Source organism: Uloborus diversus, chromosome 7 (genome assembly GCF_026930045.1).
Source record: "Uloborus diversus isolate 005 chromosome 7, Udiv.v.3.1, whole genome shotgun sequence".
Classification (NCBI taxonomy): Eukaryota; Metazoa; Arthropoda; class Arachnida; order Araneae; family Uloboridae; genus Uloborus; species Uloborus diversus.
The window spans coordinates 166530103-166547340 of record NC_072737.1 but is presented as its reverse complement, the minus strand read 5'-3'; the positions used below and the strand labels follow the sequence as shown (position 1 = coordinate 166547340).

General features: G+C 32.5%; 1 protein-coding gene across 1 annotated transcript in view; it reads right to left on the bottom strand.

Annotated features, from left to right (window-relative positions):
* The window catches only part of LOC129226987 (glycine receptor subunit alpha-2-like), a 63674-nt gene extending 54771 nt beyond the window's left edge, over positions 1-8903 (bottom strand). The window contains exons 1-2 of the mRNA XM_054861616.1: positions 8873-8903; positions 5507-5628 (exon numbers count right to left, since the gene is read on the bottom strand). Of these exons, the coding sequence (XP_054717591.1) occupies positions 5507-5580 (74 nt within the window). The 5' untranslated portion in view covers positions 5581-5628; positions 8873-8903. The remainder of the gene's footprint in view (positions 1-5506; positions 5629-8872) is intronic.
* Positions 8904-17238: the final 8335 nt, after the last annotated feature.

The window sequence follows — 17238 nt, the reverse complement described above, 5'->3', positions numbered from 1 at the left end:
ACGTATATCTGACCATTTGAATGTATCGTTCGGAAAGGATAAAGACTAAAATAAATGATATTGATTTTGTTAAAGAAATTAGTTGTTAAAGTAAAATAAAATATTATTGGGAAAATGAAATAGTCAAAGTGATTCTAATTCATGAAAGTTGAAAATTTTGTTTTATTCTAACAAGAGTGCTTGTATGAAAAAAATAATAAAGTAAAATACTATGCGATGAAATGACTAAATTAAATACTAATCAAAAAATAATTATTAGATTTGATTAAATAAAATGTGATAAATTCAATAAAACTCTTGAAAAGCATATGTAGTGATAAAATATAACTTGAGCGCGAAATTTGCTTACATGAAAAAATTATTTAAGATGATTTTTAAAATCCATGAAAATTAATGATAAGTGTTTATTAATGCTAAGAGTAAATTGATTGTAAGTTTTGAAATTAATTTCAGTAGAAGTTATTTTTCGGTGAGTCTATTTTTAAAATTTGCTGACATGAAGTTTTGATACTCGACTTATAATTTTAACATTTCTTGGGTCCTTCATTGATGTTTAACATTTTTATGTTATGTGTTTTATTTTACCGTAGGTAAAAATAATTAAATAAAACTGAAATTTATAAATTGTAATGAAAATTCTGTTAATGAAATTAGTTGGTTGTAAAGTAATATTTTGGAAAAGCTGTAATGAATGATAAATAGTAAAACGCAGTAAGTAAAATAGTAAAGCATGGTAAAGTAAAATAAAATATTATTTGGAAAAATGAAATCGTCAAAGTGAATCTACTTCGTGAAAATTTTGTTTTATTCTAACAAAAGTGCTTGTATGAAAAAAATAATAAAGTAAAATACTATGCGATAAAATGACTAAGTTAAATACTAATCAAAAAATAATTATTAGAGTTGATTAAATAAAATGTGATAAATTCAATAAAACTCTTGAAAAGCATATGTAGTGATGAAATGTAACTTGAGTGCGAAATTTGCTTACATGAAAAAATTAATTTGATTTTTTTTAAAATCCGTGAAAATTTGTTAATGATAAGTGTTAATTACTACTAAGAGTAAATTGATTGCAAGTTTTTAAATTAAAATAGTTGGATGAAAATTGTAGACCTGATAATGTTTCGAAAAATTTGAAGGTTCGATTCCTGTCACTAATTGTGAAAAATTTCTAAGTTTAAAAATATCGGAGGAAAAAAAACGATAAAGTAAAAACAAGCGAGAAAATGATCAAACTCTAAAATATACTAAAAAAAAAAATCGAAATCACGAAAAAGTAATCTAAGTCTGAAATGCTTGAAACAGTAAGAAAATAGTTAAAGACTGAAAATAATTGAAAAACGCCAAAATAGTAAAAGAAAAAATAATCAAAGTGCTAAATGACAGGAAAAAACGTTATAAAGTTCAAAATGTATGAAAGAATATTTAAGTTAATTATTTCTTCGAAAATTTAACAAGTAAGAAAAAATACTTTGTTGTATGAAAGTAAAAAAAAAAAAAAAATTTTGATTTCATTTTTATTCGTAATAAAAAAAAATTGCGAGTAAAAAAAAATAGTTAAGAAAATTATTTTTTCGAAATTTTTACAAGTTAGAAAAATTATTTTGTAAATTTGACAAAGAAAAAAAAAATAGTTCAGAAAATTTAACAAGTTAGAAAAAATATTTTGTTGTATAAAAGTAAAAAAAAAAGGAAAAAAAAACATATTTAAGATGATTTTAAAAATTCCGTGAAAATTTGTTAATGATAAGTGTTAATTAATGCTAAGAGTAAATTGATTGCAAGTTTTGAAATTCATGCAAAGAATCAATGTTGTAAAAAAAAATGATAAAATTTGAAATGCATGAAAAAGAAAATCAAAGTTTAAAATATATTTCAAGTCCACAAAGCATTGAAATAAATCAAAAATCTCGAATGGGTTGTATTTAAATAAATCTTAACTTAAGTGAAAAACTGTGTTATTATGAAAAATAATAATAATGATGATAGTTTCAATTATGAGCTGAAATTTAGTTAATGAGGTGCCATGATTAGTACTAAAGAGTAAATTAATTGATGATTTTAAAATTAATTTAATTGTAATATTCCTTGTCATGGTACAGATTCACATTAAGACTGAAAGAGTAATGGGAAATATAGCATAGTGGTTAGCATACGTTTTTGCTAACTCAAAGTTTGGGTGTTCGATTCCCGACACTCTAAAAATAAAAATAATGAAATTCATAGAAATAATCAAAGTCCGGAAAAAAATATTCAAAGTCCCGATAGATGGCGCCACGAACGTTCTTAAAAGTAAAAATCGAAAAGTTAAAACTTTGGTTTCCATAGCAACAAGTGTTGCCACACGAAAACTTCGGTTGTCATGACAACAAGTGTTACCATTCCCTAAAAGTAAAAACCTCCTAATCTTCTACAAAGTGTTGCCATTCCCTAAAAGTAAAAAACGACAAAGTCCAAAAACGTGGGCGCGCGAAAACGTTGTCGTGCGAAAACGCGGTCGTGCGAAAACCTTCGTATAAGGTTAGAAGAAAAAACGACAAAGTCCAAAAAAGGCGCGAAAATATTCAAAAACGCAGGAAAAAACCCCGTAACCTTCTAGGAGTCCTCGCGGCGGCCCTGGGAGGCGGCTCAACCCAAGGTCAGAGGCGGAGGTCACAGGCGCAACCAGGGGTGGGAGGCGCAATCAGGGAGTTGGGAGGTGGAGTTCCCCCCGGCCCTCCGCCTCTTGGCGCAGAATGCCCATTATCTCCCTTCTGGCTTTTCTCAAGTCAAATCTTGAAGTAAGATTTTTGCACAAAATTGGCAAATAATACATGATTTGGCTGATGATTTTCCATTTAAACGGAACTTTAATGTAATTAATGGTTTTTATTATTATTTATGCTGATTGAACACTTACTCATTATCCAAACAACCAGCAGATCGCCAAAATTTTTGCAGAAAGATTTCCGTAGCTGATGCATTTGGCAGTTTTTTCAACGTTGCTGTTTTTGAAGCCGAAGACTACGTCATAATGTTTCTCAGCTTTCACCATGTAAACAAAATATCGCCAATCAAAGAATTTTCAAAAGACTTTTTTTACTGTGTTAAATAATCCAGCAAAAAATTAGGCAAATCCATAAACAGCACAAAAACTTCCATTAATTTTCCTTTTTGCACAATTTCAAACAATCACCAAATTTATTACTTATTTTGGTAACATTTCGGATGAAACTGTTTAGCGCCATTTTATGGTGACCAAAAATATCTCAGCATCTGGCGACGATATCTCTGTAACGAAAATTAATATCATATCGTTTTACAAAGTAAGGAAAGAATGGGAGAGCATCATCGAAGGTACCCCGAAACGACTTTCGCAAATTCGGTAAAATCGCACCAAGAGCCACAATAACTGAAATTTACCGAAATAACTAAAGCAAGTATAAGGGGATTACGAGCGCAGCTACTTTTTTTTTAATCACTTCGTACTTCATTAGCCATACAGAGAAGGTTTTAGACTCCATGTTAAAAAAAAAGTATCAATAGATTAATCTTTTTAAACATGAGAAGATTAATTTCATGTTTTTTAAATTTGTATATGCTTAAATATAGTGCTTTCGTTTCTAAATCAATACTACTTTGTTCTTTATACTTATTGCTATTTTAGTTTTATGGGTAAGGAAGAAACTCGATTTTTAATCACGTCAAAAAGATGTGTTTTAAATTCTTTCACTTAAAGCAGAAAACAAAAGCAAGTAACGATTTTTTCTAATAATTATTACTGACCCAGGCAACGCCGGGTATTTTTGCTAGTTTATAAATAGTCAGGTTATTGCTATAGCCTTTACTCCCTCCTACTCAATCAGGGATTTTCAAATAGACAGGGAGAAATATACTTCTGTTTGTAATCTCTTTTCTTTTATTTTACCTGTGAAATGCATTTTTGTAAAAAAAATATTACCCTGATTGCAATAAAATGAAATGAATTGAATATTTTCGGTAAAAAATACAGCAATATTACGGTAAACTATAGGGTTACCTATTAGGTTTGAAATGGTACGAACTCACCAAACTTGGCGACGTATTGCGATTTTTAGCCAAATTTGTCGCTAAGAATTAGTCCCTGAAAATGAAGCCAGCTTAGTTCAATCTCGGCAGATTCGTGCCAAGCCCATAAAAGTACACGTTAAACCTACTGCAATGCAGGAAAAATCAGCATGGTGGTAAACTTCCAAAAAGTAAGTTAAATTCCCGTGAAAATTAACGGACTAATTGCAAAATTCAGCAAGATTGCAAGTTAAAAGCACGAAAACACAAAAATGACATCATTTACAAAACTTGTGACACTATACAGAAAACGTATAATAATGACTGGAAGAGGTTCCTTATACTATATATTTTTAGTTAACTACAGTAGAACCCCGATAGTTCGAACCCCGTTAGTCCGGATCTCCGGATAATCCGGATCGATCGATTTCATCGATTTTTTTTTTTAATTTGAGGAGCCGATCGTCAAATTGCCATAACATTAATTTATTCTATCCTCTCACGGGCAAGACCGTGTTATGTAGTGAGTTCCCTTTTCTTGGCAATGCAACTTTTGAATCAATTTTTTTCTCGATTATTTTGTTATTATAAAAGTTGCAGACTTTATAGTAACAAAGTACACATGTTTACTGTTCTTGTGTAACTAATTCTATGTGCTTAAAATACACTACCAGCTCAGTAATTCCATCCGAGGACTGCAGTTTCGTGCGTTTTAGCACTCATCAGCCCGGAATAGGAATCACATGAGCTGGAGACGAAAAACCTCTTAAGGGAGCCAAGAGAGCCAAAAAAACTGGTAGCTAATGTAAAATTAGTTGAACCGCACCATTGCTGCGGTCACTCATCTGGTGTGCTAATTTTACATTAGGTACCAGTTTGTTTGACTCTCTTGGCTCCCTAAGAGGTTTTTCGCCTCCAGCTCATGTGATTCCTATTCCGGGCTGATGAGTGCTAAAAAGCACGAAACTGCAGTCCTCGGATGGAATTACGGAGCTGGTAGTGTATTTTATGTATTTCTGCCTTAGCTCTGGCTTTGGGCGGTAACTTACTACAAAATAATTCTATGTGTTTCGTACAAAGGTGTTTTTCAGTAAGTAGTATGTTTTATTTATTTATTTTTTTTTATTCTCCGAATAATCCGGATTGTAAATATTCCGAACTGGGTCGGATCCCAATTAATCCGAATTATCGGGGTTCTACTGTATTTAAAGAAAAATAGCTTGTTTGAATTTTCAAAAAGGTATTCTTTTTTCATTACAATACTCATACCCTTACTTTGAATACTTATCATGCATGATGTGCTCGTGGTAAATGAATTACATTTCTCACAAAATTGGGGAACTATTCGGTACTAAGTTGAGTTAAAGTACTCGTGGAGCCATTAATTGCCGAAGCACTTTCTGTTATCTGATCAGAGCAGCAATGTTAGTTAGGCATGCAACGAGAACAGTGGAGCTTAAACGAATAAATCACTCACGCAGAAATTTCCAAGCAGATTACACCTTGCAGTAGCCAGATTAAGGCATATGTGTGGAAGCAACTGCTCTGCATAATCCCGCTCTAAATTCCCCCTTCAGACTACTTTCCTCATCCAATATCCTAGAAAGAAACAAGGCATGGATAAGTTATACAGTTTATTGCAAAGTTATTACAGAAGTACCTCCCCACATGAGGAATATTAAAGGGACTGGGCATTTGTCCCTTAGGTGCCCTTTCTTCGGAGGTATATGAGCTGATGCAGTGTTAACTTAGAATAATTTCGCGATAAACGTTAAACATTGATGTTTAAATTAAATACTGAAAATGCTTCAGAAATAGTGCTAAATAACATTCAGAATTTTTCAGTTAAAAATTCATTTTTTTGAAGTTAAAATTTAATCAAAATGCAGAAACTATTTTGAAGCAATTAGTTATATGGATTTGTCATTTAATTTACTATGCAATGCAATGCACATTACAATTAGTTGATTACATTTCCAGTTTTCCGTGCAAAGCTTGTCACAGGTTGTGTCAACTTCAGTAAGTTAGTTTTTAGAAAAAAAGTGAACTTTGAATTTCAGCGAATTCAATTTTTTAATTCAGCTTTCATACATTATTTTTTGCATTTTTTTTTCTCTAAGCAGAGGCAAATACATGAAGATCCCAAGTCAAAGGGATTGGGTTCAGAAAAAAATATCTCAAAAGTAAAGATGTTCCTTCTACGGAGGAGTCCCTTAAAAGAGGTACAGTAGAATCTCGTTTATCTGGCCCTCGTTTATTCTGAAAACCGGCTAATCCGGTTCTAACGTGCGGGATATCTTTAAACATTTCACAAACATTTAAATAATCTATATACAGGAGCATGCATGGGGGGGGGGGAGACACCTGGTTTTTTTGATAGAAAAAGCAATTTTTAGACACGGGTCTATTTTTCGTCAGTAGCCTGAACGATAAGCTTTAAAATAAGGTGTAATTCAAAGAAATCGATCAAGAATTGAGGAAGATCTCGCGTAGAAACACAAAATAGGCTACAGAAATAATATATAAGGATTATTAAAGCCTGTCTATACTTAAACATTACACTTCGGTATTTTTTTTAAGTTGTATATAACGGGTAATGTAAACTACAGAATGCTTTGCTTAAAAAAAAGTTTAACTTGACACATACAGACAATCATTTCTTGAGCTAAAACAAAATGGCTGAACAAAACTAAGTGTTGCCAGATTTAATGTACAAGTATAACTTTAACATAATTGTCAGGTTTCAAATCTCTACTTAATGATTTTGGTACATTTTGGGGTTTGAGATCAAGTATCCCTAGGGATCAAGTATCCCCAATCTCCCCTACCACATCTAATTTTTTAAAGCTAAACAAAATGGTGCACCTGTAAAAAAAACTAAATTCTTTAAAATCTACAAAACAAACTGATATTATTTCTGAAAATTTGGATGTGTTTATTAATCAAAATTTCGTTAATTTGTTGTGCTATTATACATTTTTGAATGGCTAAAATTGATGGAAAGATACTATAGGCAAAACCTATATTACTATAACAGTGTTTTAGATATGGTGCATTGTCTTATGCCAAAAAAGTTGAAAGGTAGTTAATATTTCAAAACGCGATAAAATCTTGACATTATTTTAATTTTTTTAAATCAAAAATACAGCTGAATTTCAAATGAATTTTAGCACATAAGCCAAGTCTTTGTGATAATTTTTATTAAGAAGTTGTTCAATGAAATTAAAAGGGAACATTTAACGGGTGTCCAGCAATCAGAAGGACAATAGATTTGTGCGATTTTAGGTAAACCGTCTGTCCATGCATTCAAACTTGTAACTAAGTTAAAACAGTGCAAAAAAATTCAAGAACTTGCAGATAAATTAGACTGAGAGATAAAGCTTTGTTGTGAAATCAGTAAAATTCGATTGAAAATACATATAATCAGTGTGCGTTAGTATTAACTAGCTGCATTTCCCGGCTTTGCTCGGTTTACCTTGAAAACAAAAATTGTTTCAAGTGATGTATATTCAACAAGGAGGCGTAAAAAATAAATAAAAAAAACATCATGATTTCCGTTCCAAACAATGAAGACTGATATTAAAATACTTTTAAGAAATTAAATCCAGAAAGATGGCTTTAAAATGCGTAACCATGGAAACACAAAATAAAATAAGTTTAAGGAATTAAAATGCGAAAGAAAATGGTTCACAATTTGAATGGAATAGAGATTTCTTAAACTTGATTTAAAAAGGCTTGTAACTTTGTTTCCTTTCGAGATAAAAGCTTATTTTTTCGACCATAGGTCGAGTTAGATCTGGAGTAAAAACGGTTGCTTTTTCCAATGGCGTCAAAAAGAAAGCTGTAATACAATTCCTTCACTTTTTATTGATTTATTTAATGAAGAAAGTAGTGCCTAAATTTCAGCTAAGCCTAAAAAAATTCGAGCAAAAATCGCAAATAACTCCCGCCATAATAAAGTTAGAGCATTGAAACAAATTGCGTAGAACGCGGAAAATGCTACCCTTTCTAACGATATGTAATATTAATATGTACAAGTAATATTTCACCCTCATATTTGAGAATTTATGTGAAAATTGGACGTAAATTAGAGGAAAAAAGAACTATACATCGAATTTTATTCGAACTGGTCTGCAAACCTTTTCAGGATTTAAAGGAACAAACTGTGAAAATTTCAGTCAAATCGGCCGGGTACTTCTCGAGTTTTATGAGTTCAAACACACAGACGCTTTTTGGGGACTTCATTTTATACTACGTAGAGATTTCAATATCCAGTGCATGTATCTTGAATCTTTTTTTTTTTTTTTTTTTTTGTGTATGGGGATGGGACTTCGCTCTAAACGAAGTCTGAGGTACCTGATTGTTGGAAGTAATTTTCCAGTTTTAGCTTTTTATCGGTTATCTTAGGTTTTTAAAAGGCAAATTCTTCAGCAATTAATAAGTATCACGGATCAACCAGTAACAATTATTTCAATGAAAAGTAGTAATAAATTTATACTAAAGAATGCTCTAAAAGATTTGCGAAAATGTTTCATTTAAATAGTATGAGACGATTGTTTTTTCCTCAAGTATCTCACAGAGAATTGTATCTTAGTTTAGATGCAGGAACCAGCTTATATTTATTGCCTGCAATATTGATTGTTTAAAATTTATAAATATTTTTTCTTTTTAACACGGGTATGAACTATTCCATAAAGGTATGAAATGTTCGAGTAACAATTAATGACGAAATGAAAAAGAATCTGATAAATATCTACAAATTCTTTTGTTCCCCACCGTTGATGTAACGAGAAAAGAAAAGATAGAAAGAAAAAATAATAATACCGTAAGAAAGATCATATACTTATTTTCCTGTCACTCGAAGTGAAGTCCCGGATGAGACAACGAAAAATGGCATACGGGAAGGCGGTGCCGAGACATGGGTCAATTCTTTTTGTGACAGAATGAATATAGGTCCTAGGAGATCACAGTATATTAATGACTGAAGAAGGAGTGACTGAAAGAGCGGAGGAATCCGAACGAAAACGATGTACTGAGACAGGAAGGAGTCATTTCATCTCTCGAATGCGGGAGGGTTCAGTGGTTATCAGACGATACGAAAAAGAAATGCATTGATTAGAATTGCCTTGGTATCAGTCGATATTCAATGAAGTTTTTTTGAAAATTAAATTCAGAATAAAATAAAGTAGTATTATCAATGGCTTCACTACGAAGGGAGGGAGACGGTGGGGGGGGGGGGGTCCGCCCCGATTGTCATCCATCTGGAGGGTGACACCCTAAGTGGAATTCCAAGTTTTTAAAAAATATGAAGCTAAAATGCATTGTTAAGACTACAAATTTGAAAATTTTCCGGGGGCTAAACCCCCGGATCTCCCACTGTTATCTATTTTTTGTACATTAGTCGACTTAAATTTCGTTACACAAATATAGTTTCTGTACATATATATATATATATTTTTTTCTTTTGCGTGTGTGGGGGGGGGGCGGCTGTCTCCACAAATTACCGCCCCGGGTTTATACTACTGGTATTAATTTTGGTGGTGAAATCGTCCTGATGAGAAACTATTCAGTAAATCTTGACAAAAAAAAACCCTGCATCAAAATAAGAGAAGAAACCGGAGAAACCGCAGGGTTTAAGTAAAACCAAGGCCACACCAGTTCAAAAAGGCATAAAATTGCTGAAATGTAATGCAGCGGTGTACGGTAATGAAGAAATACAATAGCCTGAAAGGACAATAATCTCCAGCGGCCCCAATAAGGACACCAATTCCGCAAAATCCTCATCATCTGCAACAATCGTTAAATAATGTGAGCAATACCTCTAAAGGTTGAGCTTGACCACGGAGAGATGGTGGAGGACCTTGAAGCGGAAACATCATTTGTAATAGGCTGTTAGTTATTATTTTGTAATAGATAGGATCAGCAAGAACGTTCCTCTTACTACTTGGCGCTTTCTGGCTGATTCTACCTATTACAAATGATACTAATGATGATTCTGTTTAAAGAACATCTGCATCTCTCCGTGGTCAAGCTTTATCAATTACATGGAAAACAAGTCTTCTACAAGCAGTAGTATGAAATTAGAAAATTTGAAAATCCTCGACTGAAATGAATGAAAGCTAAGAGTTGACCAGTCTTTTTATCTAATCTATATCTAATCTTTCTTCTATATCTAATATATAGAAGAAAGTATTTTATTCGTGCAAATTTTCGAATTTCGAATTTTGACGGATTCGAACGTTTTGAGGTGTGCTGAGTCCATTTCGACCATTTTCGGAAAATTTCTGTGTGTGTGTGTGTGTGTGTCACGTATGTGTGTGACCAGTTTTTTGTGGCCTCTCTACAGCAAAAACTACCGCATGAAATCGAACGAAATTTGGTACACATATGTGCCCCTATATGAACTTGTGCTCATTGGCTTTTGGCGTGAATTCCTCCAAGGGGAGTGGAGCAATGGGACGTTTCTTCTTGAGTTATGCGTGCCTACTATTCCCCAAGAAGTAAGCGGAGGTTGAGCTATAGAACGTTTTTTCTCGTCAATCGTGACTGCTGTATCTCAAGAAATAATGAACGGAGTCAAGCAAAATTTTATCAACAAGTAGTCCTTAGAGGGTGTAAGAGCTTATTCTATTTTGGTGTCAACCGCTGAAAAGGGGGTGCCGCAATCGAACGTTCTTTTTTCTCCATTGTGAGTGCCATATCTCAAAAAGTAATGCTATGTTCTGGATGAAATTCGGAATAAATGTGAACCCATATGTAAACAGGCGTTGGTTCAATTTTGGCGCCAAACGCTCCATGGGGGGGGGGGCTGATTTTTTTTGTGAATAAAAATAGTTTTATAATCTTCTTATTAATAATAAAGCTTAAAGTCTCTCTGTCTGGATATCCGGAGGATGTTTGGATGTCTGTACGATGTCTGGATTTCTGTGACGCGCATAGCGCCTAGACAGTTCGGTCGATTTTCATGAAATTTGGCACGAAGTTAGTTTGAAGCATGGGGGTGTGCACCTCGAAGCGATTTTTCGAAAATTCGGTGTGGTTCTTTTTCTATTCCAATTTTAAGAACAAAACTATCATAAGGTGAACGAGTAAATTACGAAATTATCATAACGTGGAACCGTAACGTAGGCACAAGCCAATTGACGAGAAAATTCACCATACATTATTTGTAAATATACAGGCGAAACAAAAGACATTTTAATTTTCTATTACGGGCAAAGTCGTGCGGGTACCACTAGTAATTGCATAAAACAAAAAGACAACTAAGTGAAAATAAAATTCGAAATTCCATTAAAATGTAACATATATTTCACCAAATAAATTTATCAAGGGACTACATATAAAACACGTAAAGCTCTATGAAAATGTAGAATAAAAGCATGAGAAGGCTACAACGTAAATGTTATTTTTCTGTTTTCACCAGTTTCGAGAGTAAATCGCTAAGAAACCAATGTACGTCTGTTGCAATCTCTTACCAGTAACCCATGATTTAAAATTCATTACTTAGGTGTAAGCGCTTTCAAAATGAATCTATTGTTCAAACGAGCTGATGTGTGCATCACATGACTTCCTTTTACTCCAATTTAATGTCATTTTCTTATTATTTTCAGTTTTAATATGATTCAATAGTTTACTTTCTAAATGTCACCAACAGTGGCCAAATTGAAACCAGAATTAAGAAAAAAAAAATCGCCAACTGTGTCGCCAAGTTGGCGACAAAACTTGGCGGTATATAGCCAAGTGTCCACCGAATTATAACACCACTTGAGTTTATATCGAAATTAACAATGATTTCCCCCCAAAAAGACCCCCTTTGGAGCATCCGAATGCAACGAAAAAGGAAGGTGCACAACTAGACCCCCTATAGGAGTCTACGTACCAAATTTCAACTTTCTAGGACATTTCGTTCTTGAGTTATGCGAGATACATACACACATACACACATACGCACATACATACGTACATACAGACGTCATGAGAAAAGTCGTTGTAATTAACTCGGGGATCATCAAAATGGATATTACGGGTGTCTGTACGTTACCAGGCACATATCCACGTGTGGTCGCGTTGAAAAAAAAACTCAACCTATTAGGAGGTGAGCTAAATGGAAATTAAGGCCGATTTTTGGATGAAAATTGTTTCGCGAATACAATACTTCCTTTTTTGTAAAAGGAAGTAAAAACGTACAATTTATGAGTTGATTTACAGCATTATAATTATTTGCGGCATTATACGAAAGACTGTAATCGGGAGAATTATATCAACGATATAACTATACGCTTGAGAATTGAGGAACATTAGAAAGCCCCTCTCATTACAGAAACTAAATGATTTTTATTTTCATCTGGGGATACATTTTAATAGTAATCAAAGAGAGCATTGTGTTATAAGTATGTATTTCCTATCTTGCGAAAGTAATTGCTTTTGACTGAACCGCGAATAAACATTTTAGGCAAAGATATTAAGCATTAAATATTTCACATGCATTTTTTTCGAAGGATAATTGAGAAATTTAAATTTATTCCCATACAAGAGGCATTTATTGCAAATTAAAATTGGATTAAAACGTGCAGTAATCAAATTACCGCAGTAATAGCAATGGGGTTGTTTCCTTCAATCAAAAGTAGTACTTTTTGTCACTGAAATTGATAGAATAAGCGGAAAAAAAACATGGGCTCAGAAAATACTTTTATTTTTCCAACAGTTATTTTTTAATTATTTTTTTTAAATGTCCGATTCTTCAAACAAGGCGTGGTCTTTATGACGTCACAAACGATGAACTATGGCGCATTTTTCTACAGCATTTCCACGTTATGATAATCAAGAAGCGAATTAAAATTCCGCTCTACGCTTGCTATCAACCATATCGTTGCCAATACACGTGAGTAAAGATGCGAATTAAATATTTTGGACCGTGAATGGCAACACTGAATGGCATTTCATCATTTGTGATGTCATAGGCAGAAGCGTTAAACGATGAAAGAGCACCGATTTAAGTATTTTTTTTTTAAATATTAAACTTAAAGAAATTATTTAAAAAATGGTCATAGCCTATGTTTTTAAGCATGCTCTTTCAGAAAAAAATACTTTTAAAATTTTGGAAACGACCGCATTTAGTATACAGCAATAATTTGTAAATTTTAGTACCTTCTATTATCTCTATTAGTATCTAAAATAAAACAATATAAAATAAAATTAAGATTATTCAAAACAGTTTGGTTTTTAAATAATGATGAGTTTCACCTAATAACCTTCAATTAATGAAATTTTAATGGCATATCATTCATTCTTATTCTACAATAATATAATCTATTTAAGTGAAATGCGACCATTAATGAACCTATATAATTAGAGTAAATGGTCTTATGACATTTGCATATTTAGTACATATTCAAAATAATCGAAGCACAGACATTAGAACCCTCTGTAAAACATTAAAGAATAAACAAACGTTTCTTCGAAACAAGGATTCTGTTATAGCAAGTGATGCCAAATGAAGTAGGTAATCATATTATTTTTAATGCAGTTGAATTGACGATTCTTTTCAGCAAGTAACTGACGTACATAAATACTTCATGAGCTTCTATTTTTGCGAAAAGTTGCTTTTTTCAAATTTTGTGATCCGTTGAAAGTTAGTTTTGCATTACTTTAAATATTTCAATACACTCAATGCATCAAGGTAGAAAAAACGATTTTTATTTATTATATAGACATGATTTTTTGTCGAAACAAGTGTTAGTAAAAGTACTAAATTTTTATTCATGCTGTCATTTAATAAAGTAGATTAGTTTGTTGTTTAACATCAATAGTGAGGGGGTGGGAGGACTTCAAACCAACGAGGAAAGAAAATTTTACATTTCGACGAAAAATTCAAAGTGAAAAGCATTGCTTGACGCACAAAAGAAATATAAAAAATATTTTCAGCTGTTTCGGGGTTACAAAGAGTCTCCTTTCCAATGCAAGAAGATGTGAGCTTATGGGCAGAGACCTAGAGGGATCGGTACAAAGCTCTAGTGTAACTCTACTAAGCGGAACGCCGTTTCGGAGCATTATTTCAAATTGTTTATTTGAAAATATTAATTTATTTCTAAAACAAACTAGACTGTTCAAATCTGGACATCTCCTTAGACGGACATATTTTAAAATCTTTTAGAAATACATGCAAAAAATCTCGTTACTTGAAATTTTAATAAATTTAAATGGAGTGGTTTCCTTCAGTCAAAAGTACTACTTTTAGTCTTCAAAATAGATAGAATGAGCAAAAAAAAAAAAAAAAAAAAATGCATGGAGCCAGAAAATATATTGATTTTCACAACAGATTTTTTTAAATTAATTTTTTTAAATGTCTGATTTTTCAAACAAGGCGTGGTCTTTATGACGTCACAAATGATGCAATTTGGCGCATCTTTCTACTACGTTTCCACGTTATGATAATCAAGCAGCGAATTAAAATTGCGCTCTGTGCTTGCTATCAACCCTATCGTTGCCAATACACGTGAGTAAGGATGCAAATTAAATATTTTGTCCTGTGAATGGCAACATTGAATGGCATTTCATCATTTGTGATGTCACACGACAGAAGTGTAAACAGTGAAAACGCTCCGATTTAAGTATTTTTTTAAAAATATTGAACTTGAAGAAATTATTTAAAAAACGGTCACATTCTATGTTTTTAAGCATGCTCTTTCAGAAAAAAATACTTTTAAAATTTTGGAAACGACCCCATTAGTGCATAGGGAAAGAAGACATGATACATTTCGCTACTTATCAAATTCGCTTGGTGTATTTGGAATTATTATTATTATTTTTTTTTTCAATAAAGTTTATAGTCACAAATTAACGGAATTTTTAATGTATCATAAATTTTAAAAGAATCGTTAATGTACTATATGTATCGAATAGGTGTGGTTTAACGTCATTTATCCGGACAAACTGGGACCAAAAGCAATCCGGATAACCGAAAATCCGGGTGATATGAATACAGTCGGATCCCGACTTACGCGAGGGATGCGTTCCAAGACTCCTCGCGTAAGTCGAAATTTCGCGTTGTGGAAAAGTGTTGAGTATATGATTTTTTTATTAACATACCCAGTCATTATAGACATTTAAACACCTTTTAAACTGTTTTTGACTATTTTTCAACTAGTATATATTACCGTTTCTTACATATACAGCTGAATTTTTACCGTATTTTAAAAAACGTTGCATTATTCAACATAAAATACTGTTACCATGCACAAAATCAATGATCAATGGAAGAGAGAGACATAGAAATGAAATAGTACGATACGTACAGTATGTAGTAATAATAAAGCATTGCTCTGTAATAGTATTATACAACAGATAAAATAAATTACATTTGTAACTTAAAAATTGAAGATGATTTATCCTTTACGCAATCTGATTGTTATTCTAATATATTTTTAAATACAGTAGCTTCGCATTTACAATTATAACATTTACATCTATGGTAACACTCCTCTGGGACCCCCTGGACTTATACGGATTGCCTTCTCTTGACTTTTAATTATATGTATGAAAGATTCACCCATATCTAATTGTCGTGCTACCTTTCACCCACTTTCTAGTAGTTGTTCAAGCGTTTCAAAAATCTTCACCTTTTCTTAAAGTGTCGCAAACTTTCACTTTTTGTTTTCATCTAAAAATTTTAGATGAAACAGCGTGTCTAGGTGCCACAATATTTCATCACCTTTCATATTTAGAATAAATAAATGAAAAACGAGGAGTGGTGATACATACACACTAACAATGCTATGTTTATAGTGCAGTACGTGGGAGTTTGCGCAGTCAGAGATTCTGAAAGGATGAAAGTACATTCACGAATTAATGTTTAGTAGTCAATAACAAAGCTGCAACTTAGCATCATGATTCCTTTCCAAATATTTTCGCTTTGAGAGCGAGAAATTCGCTTTAGCTCTAAAATTCGTTGCTCCTGAAAAACTTGCGTTATAGCCATTTCGCGTAAGTCGGATCGCGTTGTAGCGGGAGCGGACTGTAATAAGCAAAACATTCTTAAATAAGCAAACTTATATTTTACTCCAATAAAAAACGATGTTTTGTAACATAGCTACATAGAATTGTTTCTCGAAAAACCCTTTATCATTTATAGTTCAGCTACAGTGGCGTAGGACGGACACTCCTAGAGCGCCATGCTGTTTTCTAGATTACTATAGTTTACTCTATGATCTATGTAGGAGTTGTGCGTTAAATCAAAATAAAAAACGAATTTGTGCAGCTTTTATTGTTCCTTTCTTGCCATCATAATTTAGTATTATTGTTTAAGTGAATATTAAATTCAACATACTTGATTTGGATAATCCAGTGGTCTAAATAAACGAAGGCCGGACAAACAAGATTCCTCTGTATTGTAAACTTTACACAAAAATATTGCTTAGTATTTAATCCTTTTTCTGAAGAATATCTCTCCCTCCTTTCTTTATATCAATCGAGGAATCAAGAATGGCGACAGCGATGACTCTTTAACTCTTTACCTCCCCTTCCATTTTTGAGCTCCGCCAAGAAAAAAATCGTACTATACAACACTTCTTATGGATGAAAAGAGACCAGACAAATGTCTTTTCATCCTTAAGCTCACTTCTTCTTGCATTGAAAAATTTTTTTCCTGGAAACGCACCCCCCTCCCACGTGTGTAGAATTTTTCATTGCTATTTTGTGCTTTTGTGCTGAAGTAGAAGTATTTTTAAAGAAAAAAGAAATAATATAAAAGTTTTTTTTGTAAAAATATATGAAGGAACAAAAATAAAATTATGTAAAAATAAATTTAAAATTGAATAAAATGCATACTCAATAAATATTTTAACATAGGAATACTCAAGGATTTTGGCATAGGGGAAATGTCACACTGTATCCTTTTGCTCTCCAAAACTTATTCGATTTAAACAGAACATATTTTTCTCCAAAAATATGAACAATTATCTATCATTTTAATGTTTAATTAGGTTAATGACTTGATCATCGCTAAACAATTATTTAAGAAGTTGAGTGACAAAGTATATCTCATTCTCATTGATAATTAGATTAATGTTTTGATCATCTTTAAACAATTGTTTAAGATGTTGAGCAACATCTCATTCTAATATTTAATTAGATTAATGTTTTGATCATTTTTGAACAGTTGGTTAAGAAATTAAGCAACAAGTATGTATCATTCTCGCGGTTAATTAGTTT